This window comes from Centrocercus urophasianus, unplaced genomic scaffold (genome assembly GCF_019232065.1).
Source record: "Centrocercus urophasianus isolate 14NV4802_14NV808 unplaced genomic scaffold, USGS_Curo_1.0 seq_14, whole genome shotgun sequence".
Classification (NCBI taxonomy): Eukaryota; Metazoa; Chordata; class Aves; order Galliformes; family Phasianidae; genus Centrocercus; species Centrocercus urophasianus.
Genome location: NW_024884586.1, coordinates 16,647,538 through 16,669,927, shown reverse-complemented (window position 1 = coordinate 16,669,927; position 22,390 = coordinate 16,647,538). Strand labels below are relative to the sequence as shown.

At 37.8% G+C, this 22,390-nt stretch overlaps 1 protein-coding gene across 5 annotated transcripts in view; it reads right to left on the bottom strand.

Moving 5' to 3' along the window:
- Positions 1–22,390, bottom strand: part of CKAP5 (cytoskeleton associated protein 5) — a 46,321-nt gene that overhangs the window by 15,319 nt on the left and 8,612 nt on the right. For all 5 annotated transcript variants that reach the window (XM_042815119.1, XM_042815122.1, XM_042815123.1 and 2 more), the window contains exons 3-24: positions 21,840–22,033; positions 20,599–20,805; positions 18,340–18,511; positions 17,331–17,463; positions 16,951–17,054; positions 16,519–16,632; positions 16,194–16,298; positions 14,224–14,313; positions 13,956–14,120; positions 13,047–13,175; positions 12,100–12,279; positions 11,757–11,870; positions 10,375–10,485; positions 9,088–9,180; positions 8,419–8,604; positions 7,821–7,915; positions 6,470–6,527; positions 6,264–6,389; positions 5,757–5,893; positions 5,428–5,602; positions 4,993–5,106; positions 526–654 (exon numbers count right to left, since the gene is read on the bottom strand). In XM_042815119.1, the coding sequence (XP_042671053.1) occupies positions 526–654; positions 4,993–5,106; positions 5,428–5,602; positions 5,757–5,893; positions 6,264–6,389; positions 6,470–6,527; positions 7,821–7,915; positions 8,419–8,604; positions 9,088–9,180; positions 10,375–10,485; positions 11,757–11,870; positions 12,100–12,279; positions 13,047–13,175; positions 13,956–14,120; positions 14,224–14,313; positions 16,194–16,298; positions 16,519–16,632; positions 16,951–17,054; positions 17,331–17,463; positions 18,340–18,511; positions 20,599–20,805; positions 21,840–22,033 (2,931 nt within the window). The remainder of the gene's footprint in view (positions 1–525; positions 655–4,992; positions 5,107–5,427; positions 5,603–5,756; positions 5,894–6,263; positions 6,390–6,469; positions 6,528–7,820; positions 7,916–8,418; positions 8,605–9,087; positions 9,181–10,374; positions 10,486–11,756; positions 11,871–12,099; positions 12,280–13,046; positions 13,176–13,955; positions 14,121–14,223; positions 14,314–16,193; positions 16,299–16,518; positions 16,633–16,950; positions 17,055–17,330; positions 17,464–18,339; positions 18,512–20,598; positions 20,806–21,839; positions 22,034–22,390) is intronic.

The window sequence follows — 22,390 nt, the reverse complement described above, 5'->3', positions numbered from 1 at the left end:
TGGACAAACATACTCCTAAACAACGTAAGCGTAGTATTAACAATTCAGAAACAACAAAAAGTGAGTACAGTATTTGAATATGCAGCTACTTCAAAACTTGGAGCCTGACCAGGTAAGATTGTGTGGGCTGATTCCTCCTTCTGTAAATAACACTGGAATTTCAGACTAGGTAGCGCAGCTAATTAGTAAGTTGCACTTCATTAACCTCAATATATTAACACCTCTAGTTCTGTTCTGGTCTTCATCACTACTGTGTCAATTTGATGGGAAACAAAATAGTCTTATAAGGGTGACCAAGAGGCTAAACCTGCATTTTGGAGGCACTAAAATCTAAGTTACAGCTATCACACTAGGGGACAGCTCATTAGCCCTGTAAAGTTTTGTCAGCAAGAACAGAGAGTTGCTTCTTGTTTACTTACATAATAGTTGTATTATGCAAAATCAGTTTGCTTATATAAAGTTAGTCCATAGCAAAAACGGTTATTTTGAGCAAATACACACAAAGAGCAGTTAAGAGAAGCCTACCTCTTGCCTTAGAAAAGGATTTTCTTTTTTGAGTTCCTCAGATAGGTCTTCTCCTTCCAGCCACTCTTTCATGCCAGTTTGTTCAGCCCAGGCATTCACAGTTGCTAGTGCAGCAGCACGAACATTATTCTGTAGCAATAACAAGATTTATGAATAATCCTAAAGACGGGTCAGAAGATTACAACAGAAGATTCTACATTATAAATTTTGAACTACGTTCTCACTCACTACTTGAGAAACGTAGGATTCAGAGTCTAATTTTAGCATCGCTATCGCATACGGAAATAAGCAAATCATATCATAAACTTACTATTAAAAAGTGATAGGCATAATAAACAGGCACAAAAGGTTATCTTTAGAAACACTTCAAACTTGCTATCTTAACCTTAACTCCTGAATGAAAAAACAGGTACAGATAAGGTTGACTTCTAAAGAATAAAGTTGATTTATGTAATGGTTATAACAGGCTTAGCATATACATACAGCAGGACAAGAAGATTATGAAACCTGTTAGTAGTTTCAGGGCAGTCTTATTTCAGGTTTCTGAGCCAAGGTCAAAACAAGGGCAGGTGAGTCTCTTACCCAAGTTCTACCTTTAGTGTTTTGGTTTAAAAAGAAAAACAACAAAACACATTGTGTCTTTTTTTGAAACAGTTATGTGAAATTGGAAGTCAGATGGAACACACGATTCTTCAAAGAAAATCTGTCAGTACAAACACGAGCGTACACACGAGAACAGATCACTCTCCCATAGGCTGAGTAGGAAGCAAGACAATACTAAAGCTAAAGGATGTGTGTTTGTATAACAGATACATAGCATACATGTTACATTGCACTTAAAATTGACTCAATTCTGGCATGTACCCAGAGTCAGCATCCTCACTAAAAAGTTGTCCACAGAGGGAAATAAAATTCCTGTGCCAAATGCAAACAGCTACATTTGTCTACTTACAGGTTAGAGCCTGGTTTTGCTTAATTATTCACTGAATGTCAGTATTTTAAGCAAGGCTCAAAAATCTGTCTCATCTCCCTAAATACCTGCAACTGGATAAATCTTGCAGAATAGTTATTATTGCAATAATGCTTGAATGAGTACACAATCCTCCATCAGTATCACAGCACATTGTAATTGTAATACCAGTAACACTGGTATTATGCATTTGTATTGCACATTTTGGTGATGATACAGGTTAATCTCAGTAGGTCTTATCCTTAAAAATCATGTACTTGCAAGTGAAGACAGCTTGCTGTTTTCTCATGATAACTTGAGGGGTGAATAAAAGAAAGAAACCAGCTTGCTCATAAAAAAATTAGTTCCTTTGGACTGAGGAAATAACCTGAAATAAACATTATTTTAGTTTGGTTTTTTCTTTAAATCTAGATCCTTATGCTTAGTCCTCCCATTGTTTGGAAGGAGACCCAATTTCACTGTTGTATTAAACATGACAATTTCTGTAGCACAATTTGTGCATGTTCTCAGAACTGAGCAAAAGTGAATTTGTAGATGTGTAGATGGTAATTTACAATCCGTATCCTTGCAACTACACCATGTAGTTTTGAGCTTTAAACAGACAACGAGCTCCTCAGTTCACATAATGAGGTGTCTGTTTTGTTAGAAGCTTTAAGTCATCTTCATATGCTACTTCTGACTTGCTGGATTTTAAATGGAACTTAGGCTCCTTAGAGAGAGATCCCAGAGAAGGGAAAGAAACTAGATACTGTGACTTACAAGTAGCATCAGGATAATACTTGTGCTCTTCAAAGAATAAGAACGATCTCCAGCAGAAGGGACTGTTAGATTTTGAGTGCTGCCCAACTCCACCTTCAAAACTGTCAGTAGTCAAAGTAATCCGTAATTCTTGGCAATCCTGACTAGTCTCCACATACCAAATGATTTTAATTTATTTTAAAATGATACTCATCCATTTATGGCAGGCAAGACTTGCTGTCATTCCTACTGGGGCAGACAAACACATCAAGCTTTCTGACACAAAAAGGACAAGTCTCATCTGAACTCCTTGCACGGAGTACTTCAGAGTTTCTGCCTCTTCAAAGAGGAGAAGAATGAAGTCAATGCAGACACCACCAACACCAAGGATGCAAACACATTAAGCATTGGTACTGATGCATGTTGGCATGCAACATCAGCATGTTGTACTTCAAATATCAGCACAGCTCATCAGTACAGTAGAAGACATTTTGCTTGTTCATTTGTAGATTCAAGAATACCACAGCTTGTAAACTGGAGCTGGCTTCTCTTGCTTTCAAATACACACACTCCTCAGAAATAGTAAGCTTCATGAAATTGAAGCACAGAAGCAGCTATTTTCCCCTAGGTAATGACAACCAGCTTCTTCAAATAAGAAAGGAACCTTCTACGTTCAATAACAAGCAATTGATTAGAAGGTACTTGCTAAACCAGTATCAATTTATGCTGAGTGAGCTTTGGCTTCCAGAAGAGCAATGCTAATCTCCAGGCACTTCCACTGTAAGAGTTCATCTGGGCTTGGGGGGGTAAAGGGAAGATGATTCTCCTTCTCAATCTGCATATAAATGCAGACTTGTGAAACTGTGTCAAGCACCTTTCTCCTACAGGCAACAACAAAAATAGTACTTCAGTAGGAATCCAGTTTTGACACACATCCTCAGCAGCTTTCCAAGTAGTTGCTTTTGCTGCTAGGAAGACTTCCAATTTCAACCTGCTCACCTACTTCCTGCACATTTTACTGCTCACACTCAGAATAGGAACATCTGAAATATCACCTCTGATGATTGCCCGTGAATTCTGGCACAAATCGTTAGCATCTTCTCAAGCCTCCCTCTCTCCAGTTGTCCCAAATAGTTCTTTCCATAGTCCTAGGTTTGATTTGACACAGTATCTTGACAAGCTCAACAATGACATTATACAAACTTCAGTATAAGTCAGTGCCATATTTCAGCCTACACAGAAGTCTCCCACACAGTGACACAGAACAAGACAACACTGCACACTGGAATTCACACTGATACACTAAAAGAAGACTTCTACAAGCAACCTTAAAGTCAATCAAGTTTTCTTGGTAAAGTAGTGTACTTTCAGTCTGAAAGTTCAGTTCATGTATACATAGCCATTGTGTTTCATTTGTAAGATGAATTATGACCCCAGCTCCTGTTATTCACAAGCAGTAGAATATATCTCATGCAGAATGCATACCAAGGATACTTTATTTGGATAATAAGTTGTCATTTAAGCAAAAACAATCCCCCTCCAGAAGAATCACCATCACAACTTGCATGAGCTTCCAAAGCTTTAATTACCATTCACATCTCAAAAGCAAACAGGAACAGTTATTCCCAGGTACACTTCAGGGCAGAAAGGCAAAAATGAGACCAAGTTGGCCAGAAGCGTCGATCTGCCTGGAGGAAGCAAAGCCCTACAGAGGGATCTTGGAAATACCACTCTTCTGAAAGAGTGGTCAAGCACTGGAATGGACTGCCCAGGGAGGTGGCGGAGTCACCAATCCTGGAGATGTTCCAGGAATGTTTGGATTTTGTGTTGAGAGACATGGTTTAGTGAGTACTATTAGCGATAGGTAGATGGTTGGACTGGATGATCCTGAAGGTCTTTTCCAACCTTGGTGATTTTGTGATCTGGACTGGCTGGATAGCTGGGCTGAAGCCAATGGGATGAGTTCCTAAAATGCCAAATGCCAGGTCCTGCACTTTGGCCACAACAACCCCAGGCAAGGCTACAGGCTTGGGGCAGAGTGGCTGGAAGACTGTGGAGAAGAAATGGACCTGGGGGTATTGACTGATGCTAGGCTGAACATGAGCCAGCACTGTGCCCAGGTGGCCAAGAACGCCAATGGCATCCTGGCTTGCATCAGAAACAGTGCTACCAGCAGGAACAGGGCAGTGATTGTCCCCCTCTACTCAGCCCTGGTGAGGCCGCACCTCGAGTACTGTGTCCAGTTTTGGGCCCCTCACTGCAAGAAAGACATTGAGGCCCTGGATCAGGTTCAAAGAAGGGCAACAAAGCTGGTGAGGGGTCTGGAGCACAGGCCTGATGAGGAGTGGCTGAAGGAGCTGGGATTGTTCAGTGTGGAGAAGAGGAGGCTCAGAGGAGACCTTATTGCTCTCTATAACTACCTGAAGGAAAGTTGTAGTGTGCTAGGGGTTGGCCTCTTCTCTTGTGTAACTGGTGATAGGGAATGGCTTCCAGTTGTACCAGAGGAAGCTTAGGCTGGATGTTAGGAAATACTAGTTCTCTGAAAGAGTGGTCAGGCACTGGAATGGGCTGCCCAGGGAGGTGGTGGAGTCACCGACCCTGGAGTGTTCAAGGAACATTCGGACGTTGTGCTGAGGGACATGGTTTAGTAAGAACTATTGGTGATGGTTGGATGGTTGCACTGGATGATCTTGTAGGTTTTCTCCAACCTTGGTGTTTCTGTGATTCTGTGAAAAGGAGAAAGATATTGAGCTTCTTACCTTACTGTCTCCAAGGACTGTAATGACAGGAATGCCCAAATTTTTCACATGCTGTTTGATATTGGGGCCCATTGCTGTTGCCAGCTGCTGAAGAATGCTCAGCGTTTGTTGCACCTGCATATAAAGAGAAAGTCTTTGAATAAGCTACTGGTACAATCATATATGCAAAATTCAAAGTCACATGGAGAGAGTTAACACTGCTGTACATAAGCTTTTACTTCAGAATGCCTGCTCAGTGATATAGGGACACTGAAACAGGAGCATTACTTGTATGGCGACACACATAATCTCCTCCTTTTTTGGAAGATTTTTTCATTAATACACTCCACTGGTTTCAAACTAATGGTTTTGTGACATTGCAACAGCTCTCTGCCATAAACTATTTCTCATTTCTGAACTGGAAATAGTTGAAAAGTAGGTTTTCAAATAACATACCAAGATTTTATTGGAGTCATTGAGACGACTCTTCAAAGCTGCAGGAAGTTCTCCTATATTGGGCTGTATGAACTTGGCATCGTTAATAATGCTTGCCACTTCATCTAGACCTTCTTTCCTGATCTTCCAGTTTTTGTCCCCAATCTTAGCCACTAGCTCAGCTGTGATCTTATCACTGTACAAAACAGAAAAAGTAAAAAGTCCATTTTCTTATTTACATGCCTTCAGTATTTGAGTGCTTTAATAATGCAGATTTATGCTTATAAAGGATGTCAATTAAGCTTTGAATTGCAGTGCAAATGTCTTCAAGTTGCAGAATATAAATGTACCCAATATCTGTTCTTGGCAGAAGATCCACAACATCATTCCCAACATCTTCCTGTTCCTCTTCCTCACCATCATCCCCACTTCCTCCACTGTGCCTGGAAATGCCACGAGTTGGGGCTGGTGCTGTCTGTCCTTGCATCTGCAAGCAACAAAAGCTTACAATGGCTATTTTAGAGTTTGACATTAAAAATAAAGGCACTCATACAACACAAATACACTATTTCAGTATCAAAGATTTTAAAACATAATACTCAAAAAAAAAAAAAAAAAAAAAAAACAAACCCAAACCCAGGAACAAGAGCTTTTGCAATCTGTCACAGGAAAAAAAAAACTATTGGCATAGCTAGGCACGACACATTTAGCTCACCAAAGCAGCTGCTATCTTCAGAAATCTGGTTCACTTAAAACAAAATCAAAGGCTAGACCCACAGTATTAGTACACATTCCAACTACTGTTGTTTCCAAGTAGTTTTAGTGATATTTGGTATTAAGAATGCTACACTTCATACCTTTTCAAATTCTGCATCAATCTGAGAGAGAAGGGCTGGCTTTTCATCCTCAAAAAACATTCGTAAAGATGGTCCCACATAAAGATACATGACTCCCAGCAAGGTAATGGCAGAAGTCCTTACAGCCTGACAGAAAGGTGATAAAAAGTGTTCAGTCTTCACATTAAGGACTGATCAAAATTCTGGATTAAAATAAATTTTCTTACTGGGTTAGTTGCAGCAAGAGCTGTCTTCACATTACTAATGAAAGCTTTGACATTCAATCTGTGGAAAAAAAAAAAAAAAAAAAAAAAATCACATTCCCATGAGTACAAACAAACCAACCAAAACAATCATAGCATACTAAAAACTTAAAAAAAAAAAAAATAAAATAAAAATGCAATGGGAATGAGAAATCACCGAGAAGCAGAAAATATTCACACATTAACATCTTAAGTACAGGGTACTAATTAAATAGATCAGTTTTGGGAATTAGCTGCTATGAAAGTCAGCACAGTAAACCTAAGATAACTAACATCAAATGCTATTTATTAGAGTTGTAGAGCTTCTTATATTACTACAATCCTGAGATTGCTAGTACTAAAATCCAAAGGAACAAGTCTTGTACCATTTTAAGCACCTGAAATGTGGCTACACAATAAAAAGCATTTTTTTGTGAACCTGTACCAGGATCTTGCTGAAAAAGGTCCAAATTTCAGAATCAGTAATTAGCAAGAGAAAGAAGGAAGGTTTAGATTACTTAACCTTCTATACCACCACTGCGTAGCAACAGAAAATAGATGGGTCAACATGGAAGCTTCCTTCGTATGGTTTCAAACACCACTGTTCTATTATCATCTCCATACATTACTCTGGTGGAAATACACTTTTTGTGGAATTTGTCCAAATATGAATTGCTACTGAAAAAAGTTCCCAAGACTTAATCCATGCAACTACCCATTTCATGGCTGTTGTGTAATCCAGTCAAAGTAACTGCCTAAGCAATCAACTAAACTAGCATTTGATTGCTGATCCAACAATCAGAAGTTTGTTCTCTGAAGTAAATGGCACATTACTGTATACACGTAATAGAGAGCATTCAGTTAAGAGATAGGTGCTGAGAAACTAAGGAATGTTACACTGGTTCTAATGAAAAACTTATTTTCTACCCCATCCAGCATCAGAAGCAGTAATTGTGTTGGCTAAAACATCACCCTAGAAATCTACCCTAATGAGAAAAATAAGCATCCCAGTACATATTCCTCTATACTGTGACAAACAAAACTACATTGGGATGCATCAGAGCATAGATGTACCAAAACTATTACTCATCCCACTTCCATATGTAGATTAAGACTCTTCAGAGAAGCCCCAACGAGAAGGGATCATTTAATAAAGGATGCAACCTTATTATTCCTGTCAGATGTTTTTGTTTACACGTTTAGAACTGGAAGAGCAGCTGATAAAGTCAGTATCAGAGCTGAAAGAAGTAAAAGTTCAGTGCACTTGCACTCTCAAGAACAAATCTTTAGCCCAAGATAAAAAAACACGGACTCAAATTTCTCTTGGAAGACATACCCAGAAAAGCCAAACTCTTTAATTGCATTTGAGAGCCAGTTCAAAGTTTCCGACTGGTTTTTAGGGTTCTTTTGAGAGAAAGCCATAGCCACAACCTGGAAGAGAAAAGTAAAGCTTGAGTTTTCATTAGCAAGCCAGGTGACAAAGAACTATTATACGTAAATGAGTGATAATACCTGCAAAAATCAGGGTAGTGCAAATAAACCAAGAGCTGGGGGTAACAACCAAGGCAAAATTTGTTGTGTCACTGTAACATAATATAATTGCAACTGAAGTAAACCAGAAGTTATTAAAGTACTAAAAGGCTTTCAGAGATCAGCTATATTACAGAAGTGTACAAGTGGCTTTTTTTCCCCCCCCAAAACATTTTTAAAAATGTTTATTACATTATTTTCAGAAAGGGACCTATTTACTACCATTATTTTTGCATTTAACAGCTATCCCAAGAGATACCTTCAAACTCCCCTGTGCTGAGCAGCACAGGAAAACAAAACAGAAAACGCATGAAGACTGAAGACTTCTTCCCTGATTTTCCCTGAAATTCCCTGAAAGAACACATCTCTGTCTTTAACAGAAGAATACTTTGCTATCCACTCACCTGCTCAGCAGTCCATGGCAGTTGGCATGCCTCAGCTATTGCTGTCATGGCTTCTTTTGCATTGCTCCCACATTTCACATCACCAACCTTGTCTACAAGACCATCCAATACAACCTGTGCTGAAGTCTTGGAGAAGTTTCCTTTCTGTGCAATCAATGCAACTATATGCAGTTTCATCTGCATCACCTGGAATGTTCGTAATAGCAAGGAAGTCACTCACTTTTATATATTTTAGACCTCTAAAAAGTGTATACGTATTTAATGTAAGAAATACAAATTGCATTTTTTCTATTAAATTGTGTCTACTCAAGTACATACATGCATTTGTCTGAATATAAACTATATATAAATGTTTATATAAACATAAGTCTGAATGTGTATACACATTTTAATACACAATCAATACTGAGCAAACATTACTAGCTTTTAGAATTTATCTATACCTATATATGCATATACACAAACACCAATATACATCTAGACACATTCAAGTGTCTCCTGAAGTCTCAATTATAAGCAAAAAAGAAATCTGATTTTAGAGTATATATTCTCATTAGACTGCACTAAAACAATAACATATATACAGCAAGGGCCTTTTTTCAGTTGGAAAAACAGCTTACATTAAGTAATAAAAATGAACTGCTGCTTACTGAGATAAAGATGTATTACCTGAAAGTTTGTTTCCTTCCAACCAGGTTTCTTGGCCAGCATTCTTACTAGAGCTTGGCAAGGCATTTCACTTCTCTCCATAAGCTCAACAGCCTTAAGGATAAACATGAAAAGTTAACCAAAAGGTCACAAATGAAAGAAGAGAAAAAAAAAACACCAACAAACAAACAAACACCAAACATCCACACAAATGGAAATTACCTGAATTGTCATGCAAGTGTTTTCTTAATATTACACTAAGTTGCAGAAATCCTCAGCATAAGAATTTACCTGAACAGCCTTACTATAAGACCCATTCCTGCAAGGAGCCCATTTTACACACACTGAGCCAACATTTTGGTGGAAGTGTTCATACTTCTACACTTTGTTTATCCTTTAAGTGTATTTACAAGCACTTGTTGGCCATTCCAAATCTGGAAGTGTAACATTTAGTAAGTAGCCCATCTAGAAAGCTGACTACAAAGCAGAGACTAAGCCTTAATGTAGCCCCTCCTCCCCACAAAGGCATTCCACTGAAACTATAACATCCTCATATTTCAGTAAATCTGCTTAAGCTTTTGCAGCAATATTTCAGTGCTGCCAGTAACAGCACTGTTCCATAATTTCAGTCAGTCAGCACTTCCACTAAAATATTAAAACTCAATTTTTAAATTAAAAATTAATCTGCAATACAATGGTATGAACTACTTGTACATCAACGTTGATTGCTTTTTGAACGCAAATTCTCAAAAGTTTTATGATACCGCAGGAAGAAAAAAAATAATCAGGCTTCACATCCCAGTTTTTGTAGTAGACCACGTTTGTAACTACGTGAAGCCCTTACTACCAGTTATGAATACTAATATTGCTGTCATAAGTTTCAAACTATTTACTAACTGAAACTTTGATATTATGCTCAGTCCCTGCTTAAAATGCAACCAATGGGGACTTGCAAGTGTTTTTGCACAAATCATTCCAAAACCTTTATAATTACTTTATATTTTTAATAGACCTGTATATACGCATCTTCAGTCCATGTATATGCTTCAAATGCTTCTCATAAAACCATATCTACATCAAATTAAGAAAGTTACTGCACCACAGTTATGGATTAAGAGTTAATTTAAACCATGTACGCCCCTGGTATTTTGCAAGTATTGTTTAACTTATCTGAAACAGCATTCTGACCTACTGCTACTCTGGCATTTCTCTTTAAAAGAGAGCTACCAGGCCTAAAACAAGCTGAAGAAATTATTTCTTGCTTTCTTCTCCCCCATTTCTCCTTTTATCAGTTGTTGCAAAACTCACCTTCTGAAACTCTTCCATGGAGGCAAGTCTCTCTTTCCAGTTACCACTGTCCAGCTGCTGGATACAGGAAGCTGGAAGGACAGCAGCAGCTTTCTCCTCACAAACTTCTATCTGCAGACAGAACAGAATAAGAATAACACATCCCACAGGATTCTGCGTTAGTAGGAAGAACAGAGCTAGGGACATATAATGTTCGTGAACAACTCCTGCTCTTCGATGCATTTACAAAATTTAAGTCACCATATGACTTAATTAAGTCACCATTATGACACCATAATGACAAAGTTCTGCTGTAGGTTGAAGCATTTTGTACAGATTACAATATAAGGGTTTTGCATTTTGTATAGGTTACAATACAGAGCTTAGAAAGCTGCTAAATCATATTGCAACAGAAAAATAATCCCTGAAAAGTTTCAGTTGCACAGTCAAAAATGATACCAGGTAGACATTACTTAAAGAATCAAGCAAAAATAAACTGAAGTATACAAGATAATTTTGTATGAAGTTGGGATTTCATAGCAATTAATCAGAGAATAGTGGTGGACAGGAGAAGACACCTTCCACGTCCATCTTAATGGAATGAATTCAAGTTACTCTGAAAACGAAACATAGTAAAAGTTCCCTTTGCATCTCTGGTACCTGTACTATTCTCAAGAACTGTATCCTCATTTTGTGCCGTATATAATATATATACTCATACTAAAGAACACTTCCTAAAGGTAGCTGACAGCTTAAACTGCAAATTGATTTTGAAAAGGAGCAAGTCAGAACTTAAGCAGCTTTTTGTTACTGCTCGATCCACAGATGGGGAATGAGATAGACTAATCTACTGAAAGGATATGGAAGGGAAAAGGTTGTTTTTTTCTTAAGTAGAAACAGCATCTAACCCATATGTATATATACTATATGAATGATTCCATTAACACACAGATTTCCGATGCGTTCTTGGCTCATCCCCAACTGAGCAGCATGCAAGAAATCTGACTTAGTTTATTATTAGTTTGAAATCTGAAGCATAACTAACTCCAGAATATCATATTTTCAAGCTTTTAATGCCAGACAGCAAATCATACATCCATAATTACACTGTAAGTAGTTATCTCTATCTTCTACATCTGTTTCTAATTCAGTAACACCACTGATCATTACACTAGCTTGATAACGTTTACTGCTTTTATGACCTGGTACCAAAGCCAGCCAATACAATAAGTGCGTATTTGCCAGAGTACATCAAACACCCATTTTGCCAGTTATGAATTCTATTTAAATACACTGCTTTTCCTTACCCAAGAAAGATACTGCAGTGAAAAAATGTAGTAGCTGAAGAACTGACTGACTATGTACACAGAACACTTTATTTTGGATAAAAGCAAGACACTTACCGAGAGCTCAGATTCAAATATCTCTTTGGTCTCAGGACCCTTCTTGCCTTTAGCTCCAGCACCTCCTGTACCTGCAGCTGCAGCTGGTTTGCTTTTCTTAGGTGGGCCCCCAGGCTAGAAAGGAAGCACAAATTAGCAGAGATCAAACAGCTCTCCAACTCATCAGATTCTAAATGAACTGCTGTTTTTCCTATACCTCCGCATTCTGACATCAAAACACACATTTGGAAGATGTATTTCTAGTACCGTAACTGTTACATTTGATCTTCAAGATAGCAACTAGTTATAGTCAATACAATCACAGACAAATAGAACTGTCAATAACCTCTTGACAATCTCTTACTTTCACAGCAGGTGCTTTTTTCTGTGGTCCTGGCTTGGCTGCTGCATCTTTTATTTCTTTATCTCCAGCAGTGCCTGAAAGCGCAGGTGTCTTTCCAGCAACAGGCTTGCCTTCTTTCTTCTCAGCAGCTCCAGCCTTTTTACCATAAACCAGTTCTACCTTCTCTGCACACTCTTTAATCTGACAAAGTGTTTCAAAACAAAACAAAAATGTAAAGAAATATCTGTTTAGCTGCCACGACGAGGTGTAGTTTATTTTCTCAGCAGTGGCTCAAACTTTGCTATTCTAGAAATATTAAGTTCCTCAGTTAACAAAGTTCAGCTACCTGTATTACAGCACTAACGTTAACTAGTCAATAGCATCACCTCCTGTTATATTGTTCATTTTCTTAGTTCAAAATGAAGCATGGAGAGTTGAGAGAACTCCTTTCAGATGCAGATGCTCTAAAGACTAATTCTTAGCACAATAATCAAGTCATCATTCCAACCTGTTAACTTACACAAAAGTACAAAAACTTTGTGTAGGGAAGTAAAGACTGAATATCAAATGCTGTCTTAAAATATAGAGCTAAGTGAGGGAATTAAGTCACAAACACATTGAGATCTGTTTCAGAGAAAGAAGAATTTGGAAAACAACCCACCAACCAAAAAAGAAATCAAGCCATTTCACCAACTCTTAAAGCCAAACACACATTATATTAAAGAATGAGAAGGTGCAGTGTTTGCATATCAATACATTTTAGGTACTGAGTCAAAGAAAGGATACTCAATATTTAACAAAAAATTTTGAAAGTCTTTTTCCAGTCTTCCTGCTCCGATAGTAACTTTTAAGTAGGACACTTTCAAAACAACTGTGGCAAAACATTGACTGAAGTACCTCTTCTCATCCTCTTTACTGAAATGCATTTTACATGGATAAATTGAGCATTTTACATTTCATAAACTCACCCGATCAAGCTTTAGTTTGTCGACATCTGCTAGAAAAGGATTCACAGCTTTCTCTCCAGCAACCTTCAATGCAGTGCCTAATGCTTCAAAACCAGCATCTCTAACTTCAGGAGCAGAATCATTGATATGCTGCCAAGAAATACAGCACGCATCACAAAGTTTGCAGCTCACATCTAAACAAGCGTTTAAACTCATGATCTGTATAAATCTGTTCCAACCTTTTAATAAAACTTACAATCAATACAGCGTAATACTTAATATTCCATTCCATTATAGAAAGAAAGAGAAGTTGTCTACTCTGTTTCTTCATATCTTGATCTACTCTTTTCTCAAATACAGGCTGCTTCCCATCCTTAGATCTCTCATACAGCAAGAAAAGGAAGAACATTTTAGCTTTAAGAAATACTGAAACACCATAAAAGCTTCTAAGAAATTTAAAATCCCACAACCCTTTCCAAATCTCCATTTTAAAAGCCAAGGAATTCACCCAGACAAAAGAAATGGAAACACATAATGAAGTGTACAAATTTTGATTACACTGGAAGTTCTCCAGTGTACATGCAGTCTATGCATAGACAGAAGTTTTTACCCATGGCAAATTAGATGCAGCACTCTAATCAAAGCTTGCTATGAATATCTGCAAGAAGCATTTGTCAACGTCCAAACCAACGTCTTTACTACAAACTAGGTGAGTTTTCAGTTTTAGAGATAGTTTAGTCTCTTCTTAGCAATTTCCATGACCAAGTCATCTTCCACTTCCATATCAGTCAGAATTCACTGACAGCCATATAGTACACAAGCTTTTTAGCCCCTGCACTATCAGATTTCTTTCTCCCAAAACAATCTGATGCTTCACACCAACATTTCAAGTCAGCATCAGAGAAGTACTAATTCCTTCTCCTTTTTTACCTTGAGAAGTGCAGCACAGAAAGGTTTCAACAGACTTTTTGGCAGAGTAGAAGGTGTGCAGTGTCGAAAGCTTCTTGCAATGAAAAGGGATGTCTGCTGCTTAATTGTTGGATTTTTGTTGTCCATCACTGCCAACACATCTTCACTTATGTTCTGCAATGTGGTCTACAGAGAAAAAAGATACTACTTTCAGTAAAGGAACAAAAAAAGCAAATAAAAAGACACCAATTCTCAGACACAGTGGGAAAGTTTTCAGCGTTTTACTTACAGTAAGAAAGATTGCATCAATGGCTTCCTGCAGTGCTTGCACTACCTGAGGTTTCTTCTCTTTAAATTTCTCTAAGATTGTTGGAACAACCTGTGGAAGAGATTAAAAAAAAGTCAATCCACTCTTCGCTAACATAATTGTGAAACATGAAAATTTGTTCCCTGATGTTTCACAAAGAAGCAAAGCAAATTAGCATCTCTCCTACCCCATTGGGCATACAACAGCAGGATGAACTAGTCTATTCCAGCTTTTCTCCAATATAAAATTCTTTCCACTCAATCTATTAATAAATAATGATTTTTGAGCAGTTACACAGAAAAGCTAAGAAAGAGGCAAGTATTAAATTCACAAGTGAACATTCTGGACCTACTGTTGTGAAATACAGAGACATTGATAGGAAACAGTTCCACAGTAGAACACTATGTTCTCATTTTTTAAGAATCAAAGGTTGTGTATGTATGCATATATACACACACAGTCCCATTTCCCAGCATCCTCACAGCATTCAGCACCACTGTCCAAGATGCTCTTATTTGACTAGAACACTGTCTTTCCAGTTGTGAAAGCCTGAACCTTTCCTACAGCTGCATCCCTTCCAAGCAGGATATTTTTGGATTTATTAACTTGAAAAAGCACACCTGATAATTAAACCACACCACATCAGAGCTTCTCTGCAATTTAGACTCAATATAGCTTCTCAGTCAACCAGATACAGATGACTCTCCAATGTGCTGGTAATAAGAGGAGGTCTACTTAACTACAGCCTCTGTAACCTACACTATTGGTAACATAAGAAATTCTGATGTTTAACCAGAGACATGCAGAGCTTTTAGTAGTGAAAAGCAGGCTACTTTTGACATTTCTGTAAGCATATCAGAGTTGACAGTTTAGAAGCCATCTAGTTACTCATTACAAGCTCTTGCATAATAGAAAACAGGTCTTCCTACAGATACCTCTTTCTACACAGAATTTGACCACAAGATCTCAGCTCATTATGACACAGTGAACAAAGCTCAGGTGGCATCTTTGTGTTGGTAACCCTTGCCAATTCCTGTTTGCAAAGCCTTAAGCGCTTCAAAATAAATAAGTAAAAACAACCATGTTCCTCATAACAACAGGCAGCATTCAGAATGAAATTATCTTTGCCCAAACTTTTGTTCAGAGTTCAAGAGACCTGAAGACTTTGAAGCAATGACATTCAGTAACTTCACAACTCACCATAAAACATAACACTAATAGCTGCCAGGCACAATTTCTCCACTTCCCTCAGCTTTACCCTCAGCTCTCCCTTACGTATCCTCTCATGCATCACAAGAAAACTTAAAGTCAAACAGCTTAAAGACCACAGCAACAGTGACTCTCTTGAGAAAGAAGTGAGATAAATGCAAATACTTCCACAGCTTTCTTGGTAGCGCTGTTACTAAGACAAGAGTTGCAAAAGGAGAGAAGAGTATTAAGCTAGATCACCCGAACATTTTAGTGCCGAAGAAAACTCAGTAGTTTTGTTACCTGCTTTGAACAACCAAACAAGTAAAACCAGAACTAACAACTACACATGATGGCACTAAGTAGACCTCAGGCTCAGAAATGCTTCCCCCACCTCCGTGTGCTACAAGTGCACTTCTGCGGGTGTACCTCCAGCATGAGGCAATATAAATAAGTTCATCTTATGAAAAGTGAACTCAGAGCAGTCTTCATACACAAGATTCATTGTACCAGTAAGCTTTATACCACTGAACGTGAATAAACACTGTCCTTTTATCCTTAAGCTGCAAGTAACTTCACTTCTTAATCCATCAAGATGGAGACCAATATTTGTAATACTACAAAATCATATCTTTCATAAATACCAAGCACTGACAAATAAACAAACCAACCCTTCTCCCCAACCCCCCAGTGTTCTTGGTGGCCAGCACCACCAACAAAAACAAAACAAAACAGGGGAAAAAGCCTTACATCCTCATACTTACATGTCCTGCATATTGTCCAAATTTCTTTCGGAGGCCAGAAGCCAGTCCAGCAAGGCATTTGGCAGCTAAAGCAACCAGCATAACATTTGTATCCTTTCCAACAACCTGAAAAGGAAAAAGTAACAAAAGGTGGAAGACTTCAGGGACTCAGAGAAGTCTCTTAGTCGGATCAGCAGGCTACAGACAAGATTACTTCCACCACTGTTCCAACTAAGAAGTTCAGGCTCCTGAGCATTATCTTAATCAAAATTTTTGAACTTAAATACAATGAAATCATATTAAAAAAATAATAATTAAACCATATGCATACACTGTGTTTCATTACCTTTTTGAGAACTTTCACCAAGTCTGCATAGTCTCCTGATTCTAACTTTGGATTTTTCACCAGCAATTCCACAGCCTCTAGAGCTTCTTTCCTTTCCTGCCACTTTTTTGCTTCCTGCAAAGCAAGTCACTTAGATTAATTCATAAATCTAAACAGCCCTAGAGAATCTTATTTGCCACAAGCCATAGATTTTAGAGCTCAACTCTATTCAGAGAAAACCAAATCTTTTAAAGTTTCCCTAAAGCTCAACATCGACTGCAGTGAAAGATGAAACAAAGTCCTTTCCCAGGATGTATCTCAGCTCCTTAGAATTACAGCTTTCTTAATGGTAAAAACAAAAGCTTGAGACTTACTTATGACAGTTTATTATTTGCTTAAACTAGTCTGTTACATGCCACAGAATTAACCAGTGGAATTAAAGTTTATGCTTACTATTTTCTCATAGAAGTCCTTCGGAAGCTTTGAAAGAATTTCTACAGCTTCAAGCAACTCATATGCATCTACTTGTGGTACTGCTTCTTCCTCATCATCATCTCCTGCAACAGAAGGGAGAAAAACAAGCTGCACAATAAGTGCAATTTCAAGCACACTACTGTCTAAGGCTCACTTACAAAACAGTGTCAGCAACTGTGAATTTGCTATGCCAAAGGATAGATACTATCATGTAAAGTTCTTACCCTAGCCATATTCTTACGTGGTGCAATGCATCCCACGTTCTCTATCAGTTTGAATGGAAGAACCTTTACAATTCAATGCATTTCTCAAGAACATACCCATGATTAGCTTCCCAATGGAGTAGAGAGATAGTTTACCTCCATCTCCATCTCCTCCAGCTGCCTGTTGCTGCTCAAATTTTGCTTTCAGCTCCTGTTGGGAACGCAGGAACCTGGTCTGCTTAGGAGCAGCTGATGACACTTTGACCCACTCTTCTTCCAGTTCTTTTAGCTGTCAAAGGAAAAAAGTCATAGTATCTACAACATTTTGTGCATACCACAGACAAGAAACACCTCATAGAAAGCACTGGAGATTTCCCATTACAAGTTTAAGATGCTGCTAAATTTTAAGTGATTTCTTCACACTCACTGTTCAGAATCTTTTGAACAGATGTACTCACATAGCAGAGCATCAAAAACAAAAGTGCTAATGCCAAGCATTTACTTCAGAACAAGCTGTAGAACGGTCAGGCCACTAAAGGTTTAAAATATGACTGGGTGAACATGGAGAAAGATTCTTATTATAGTCTTAATATCTGAAGACAGGGCTAAGACAAAACGAACACTTTGAGTTATATTTGACCAGGCAGTTTAAAAAATAAACAACAGTTCTGCCTTGCTCCAGAAATCTACTGCTTTCCACAAAACAAAATGAATATGTGGATAGGAAAGAAAGATACATCAGTAATTTAGAAAGTTCAAAAATAATGGAATGTTCCAGTTATCTATCACAACATAACACTTCCTGCAGTGGAACTGTTATCATATAAGGAAACAAACACTGTAAATGCAGACCTGACCACTTCCATCTGCGGGTCTTTTTACACCACTAGTTATTTGCCCTTAGCTAAGGTCTCTGTGACAAGCTTCTCTACTTTTCTAAATGCCCTCCTGAGTTCCAGTACAAATGAAGCAGAATTTTTTGTTATCCCCTTTGGAAACCACAAAGAGGGACTGAAGTCTTCAGCTCTGTTACAGGAAACTAAAAAATAATGCCTCATTAATGGAAGATTCCAGCTTTGACAAACATCGTGGGATCAGGGCCACAAGCACACATGTGTAGAAGTGCTTTCTCAACTGTCTGGTTACAGCATTATCTTCTACCTACCTGAACAGAATTTATATTCTGCAGGGGAGGTCTCAGAGCATCCCTTATCCAACGGTAGATCTCCACAGCAAGGAGTTTGGCTTCATCACGAACAGCCTTTTCCCGAGACTCAAACAGTTTTGGCAATACTTTAATGATTGGCTTCAGTGAGATTATTTTTGAACCAAATTCACTGAAAGTTAAAAACATGGCATAGCATCAGAGTCCAAACAGGAGCCACAAAAAGTGATTAAAAAAAACCAACAAATTGTGATGTGCAGTACATGCAGAAAATGTTATTTATTCAAATCCTTGTTTCTTTTTATGACATTATTCAGCTGCTGCACAATTAAAAGAATATTTCCCCAATCATAATCACTTTCCCCAAGCCAATCAGAATTACAATACCAGGCCTCTGCTAAAATTACTTCAAAACATTTAATCCAATCCATTGCCTAAATCAGTTTCCTTGCCAAGAAGGAAGAAAAAAAAAAAAAAAAAAAAAATTTTTTTAAAATTTAATTTTTTTTCTTTTTTTTTTTTTTTTTTTTAATCAGAATAAATAGAATCTCCTTTGTCTATCCTTGGAGGCAAACTGCAGTAAAAGCATTAGTCATTTTACCACTTGTTGCACTAGATAATTATAGTAAGCCTGGGTCATCCTCACAAAAAATACACATGTTAAAATGTGTGCAGCTGAAAGGACACACAGAACAGGTTTCCCCAGCCAACCTTCCCTGTCAGCAGATTCTATATATTGTTGAACTTAACACACATTTCATTTCTCAATCAACTGTTGAGCGAAAACAAGTTTTCTTTAGATGCCCATAGGAATACTTGAAGAACGGCAGCAGTTTGCTAAGTCACATCAGAAGCCACAGAATACCGATTCAGGACAGCTCTTCTTTCTTGAGAGCTCTAAACTTTCTAGTCACACTTCTGCTTCTGTTCAGCTAAGTACTTCATGAAAACGCTAGTAAAAAAAACAGCTACTAAAAAACAGTTGCATATTTAAGCTCTAAAAATGTTACTGCTAGAAGCTTTATTACGAGTCTCACTGTATGAGAAATGTGAGGTAAACAAACACACAAAAGAGGCTCCAGTATTAGAAGTAACAATTATAGAATGCGAACAAATGAAAGGCACAAGCCTGTTTTTACACCACGGTTAAAATAAGGAGCATACTAGAAAAAGGAGCTATTGAGAATGAGAACTTAGAGGAACAGCAGACTACTCCAATTCTTGTAACAACACAAGGAATAAAAACATTTCAGCATAATATAAAAAACACTGGAAGCTTAACTAGTTATGTAGCCAAGTTACCCATTTAGGTACAAGACGTAAATCTTGCTATCAATGCAGAAACTCTGAAAGCACAATTCTAAAGCAGAAGATTAATAGAGCCCCATGACATAAATTGATCTTGCGACCTAAAGCATAATACAACATATTCAATACAATATATATAAAGAAGGCACGTTTAATAAACATGGTTGGTAGGGAGATATTGAGGAAGGTTGCACCGTTTTCTAATTATACCATACTGTTAAAGAGATAAGGCAATTTAAAATAGGTAAAATACGCTCTTAAAAGTAGGACATTTGGCAGAACCTAAAATAAAGCTTTGCTTACAGCACCCATTTAGTGTAAAAACGACCATCAACGCACGTACTTCAGCAAATTTACTACCAGATATCAACCATAAGGTATTCTTCACCTGTACGGCAGTGTTTTCACACTAATTACTTCATTATAATAATTATTTTTGCAGGAAAAGGTATTCTGGCCTCACTAATACCAGAATTATCAGCAGGAAATTCACTCAGAATGAAACAAAAGCAAACAGGTACTGCAATTCTAACCCTGAAACCAACTACCCTATCTTCAACAAGATTTGGTTTTCAGAAAGTATTATCAGCTTTTGTTTTCAATGACAAAATTCTTATATGGACAGTAGAAACTGACAGAGACAGCTCTTCAAAATAAACTTATGTGTAATGAGCATTTAAAAAAAACAAACCAACAATGCAGCCAACCAGAAGTGCATGCATCAGTGAGGAAAAACTTGAAACAAACCGAATGAATTTCAGCTTTCCCATCACTGACTTTATCTCAGCTGTTCAGAAGAGTTGTGAAATTCTCACAACTGTTGTCACCTTAAAAATAATCAGTTCAGTACAGACAGCCTGCTAAAAACACTGGATGGATATACGTTCTGTGGGGTGAGGAAGAAAAAGCAGCACCAAAACAAACACCACAGCCCCAAACCCAGAAGCTTACCTTAGTGCTTTCCTCAGTGTCTCTATACAAGCAACTATGATTTTCGGGTTTTTGTTGTCGAGACCCTTTAGTAATTCTTCTTGTACTGCCTCCCCTTTCTCAATTTCTATATACATAAGACAGATATCTACACCCAGCTCCTTTGCTCTGGCTTTTGGCTGATTGAATACTTTATTTACAACTCCAGAAGCTACTTCCCCTGTTGTCCTGAAAGATGAGAGAAAGTTACCTTTAGAACATTTAAGTGAACTGGTTTTTCTCCATCATTATCCACAGACAGAAGCACACACAACATCTAAAACAACGATGAAAACTCAATCATCACACAATAAAAGCTAAGTTAACTTTGAAGGTTATAATCTTCTGTAAAAGGTGATTTTACTACCCTCTAGTTTAATCAATGGAACTCCTTTACACTGAGTGCTATTTTGCATGTTCCTAATACTGGACTACACCAAATTGTGAATACAAGACCTTATCTCAAAAACACAAACACTAATTCATCATCTCCAGGAATTGTATAGATCATAGTAACACAACACTGGTGCATAAACAGAAAATAGTTTGCTGGGATTATGTCAAAGCTCCCAGTACTCTCAATTTATACCACTTGTGAATTCAGGGGCCTGGAAATGCTGTTAGACATCCAAATTAAGGTTTTAATTTAAAAAAAAGTATTTAAAAATAAATAATCAAGTCATTTAAAGACAGTGGATCAAAGCATGAATGAGGTCAATTAGGTGCTTTTATTTCACCCCCAGGAGAACATTATTTCATGGGATAGATAATGTAAAATACTAGGAACACCCTTTGAAGAAATAAGCAAGTATGCAGATTCAGATGGATTAAACTGGGCACACCACCACAAACATGAGTACATTTCATTTAAAAAATAAATTACATGAGTATCTGCTAGGAAAGATGTACATACACATTGTTTCAGCCGAGCAAGAGGAGGGTTCCCAGCTCACAACACCAACTGTTTCACTTCTCTACCATTTCTGAAATCTTTACCACTCTTTTCTCATTAAGCATTATGTAAAGCAACTTCTGATAAATTAACAGGTACGTGGAATCCATCTACAAACCTACTATTCAGCAGGTTTTATAAATCAGAAAGCAACTTCTGTTCTCAACATACCCTAACTGTTTACAACCCCTGCACAGTTTATCTGCAGACTTTCTCAGAGAGGGACATAAAACTCGTAACAGCCTACTGATAGCAAGGAAAGGCTACTTACTTCCCAGCTACATGAGCATTTTCAACATAAGCAAGTGCTGCTTCCAGTCCTTTCAACTGTGCTACTGCATTGGAGTCCGTCACAAATTTCTTTATCAATCCAAGGTATTTGGACCATTCAGGACTCTTCTCATCATCTATCTTCTGGAAGAGCTTAAGGGCTTCTTCATAGCCATTTAATCTGGCTTTCCACAGCTGGAAGTAGAAGTCAAACATTTAAGTGTTGCGCTAATACAAACCTTAACTCAATCTCAATCACCTTAATAACCTTAATCTCACCAAAGCACTTCAATCACAGCTGCAAGGGTGCTCAGTAAGCTGGCATCTGCAAAATTTCCCTACACAAATACTGTGCAAGAGGGCAAAATACCCATTGCTTTCCTGTCAACAATAACCCAGAAAAAAGAGATACGTTAGTATTCCTCGCTGCTCTCCATCAGCTCTAGCAACCACCACCAGTGAGTAGGTGTGAGCCCAACAGTACTTTCAGCTACAGATGAGTAATACATTCACATGAACAAGTGTACTGATCTTTAGGCTCACAAACTTACA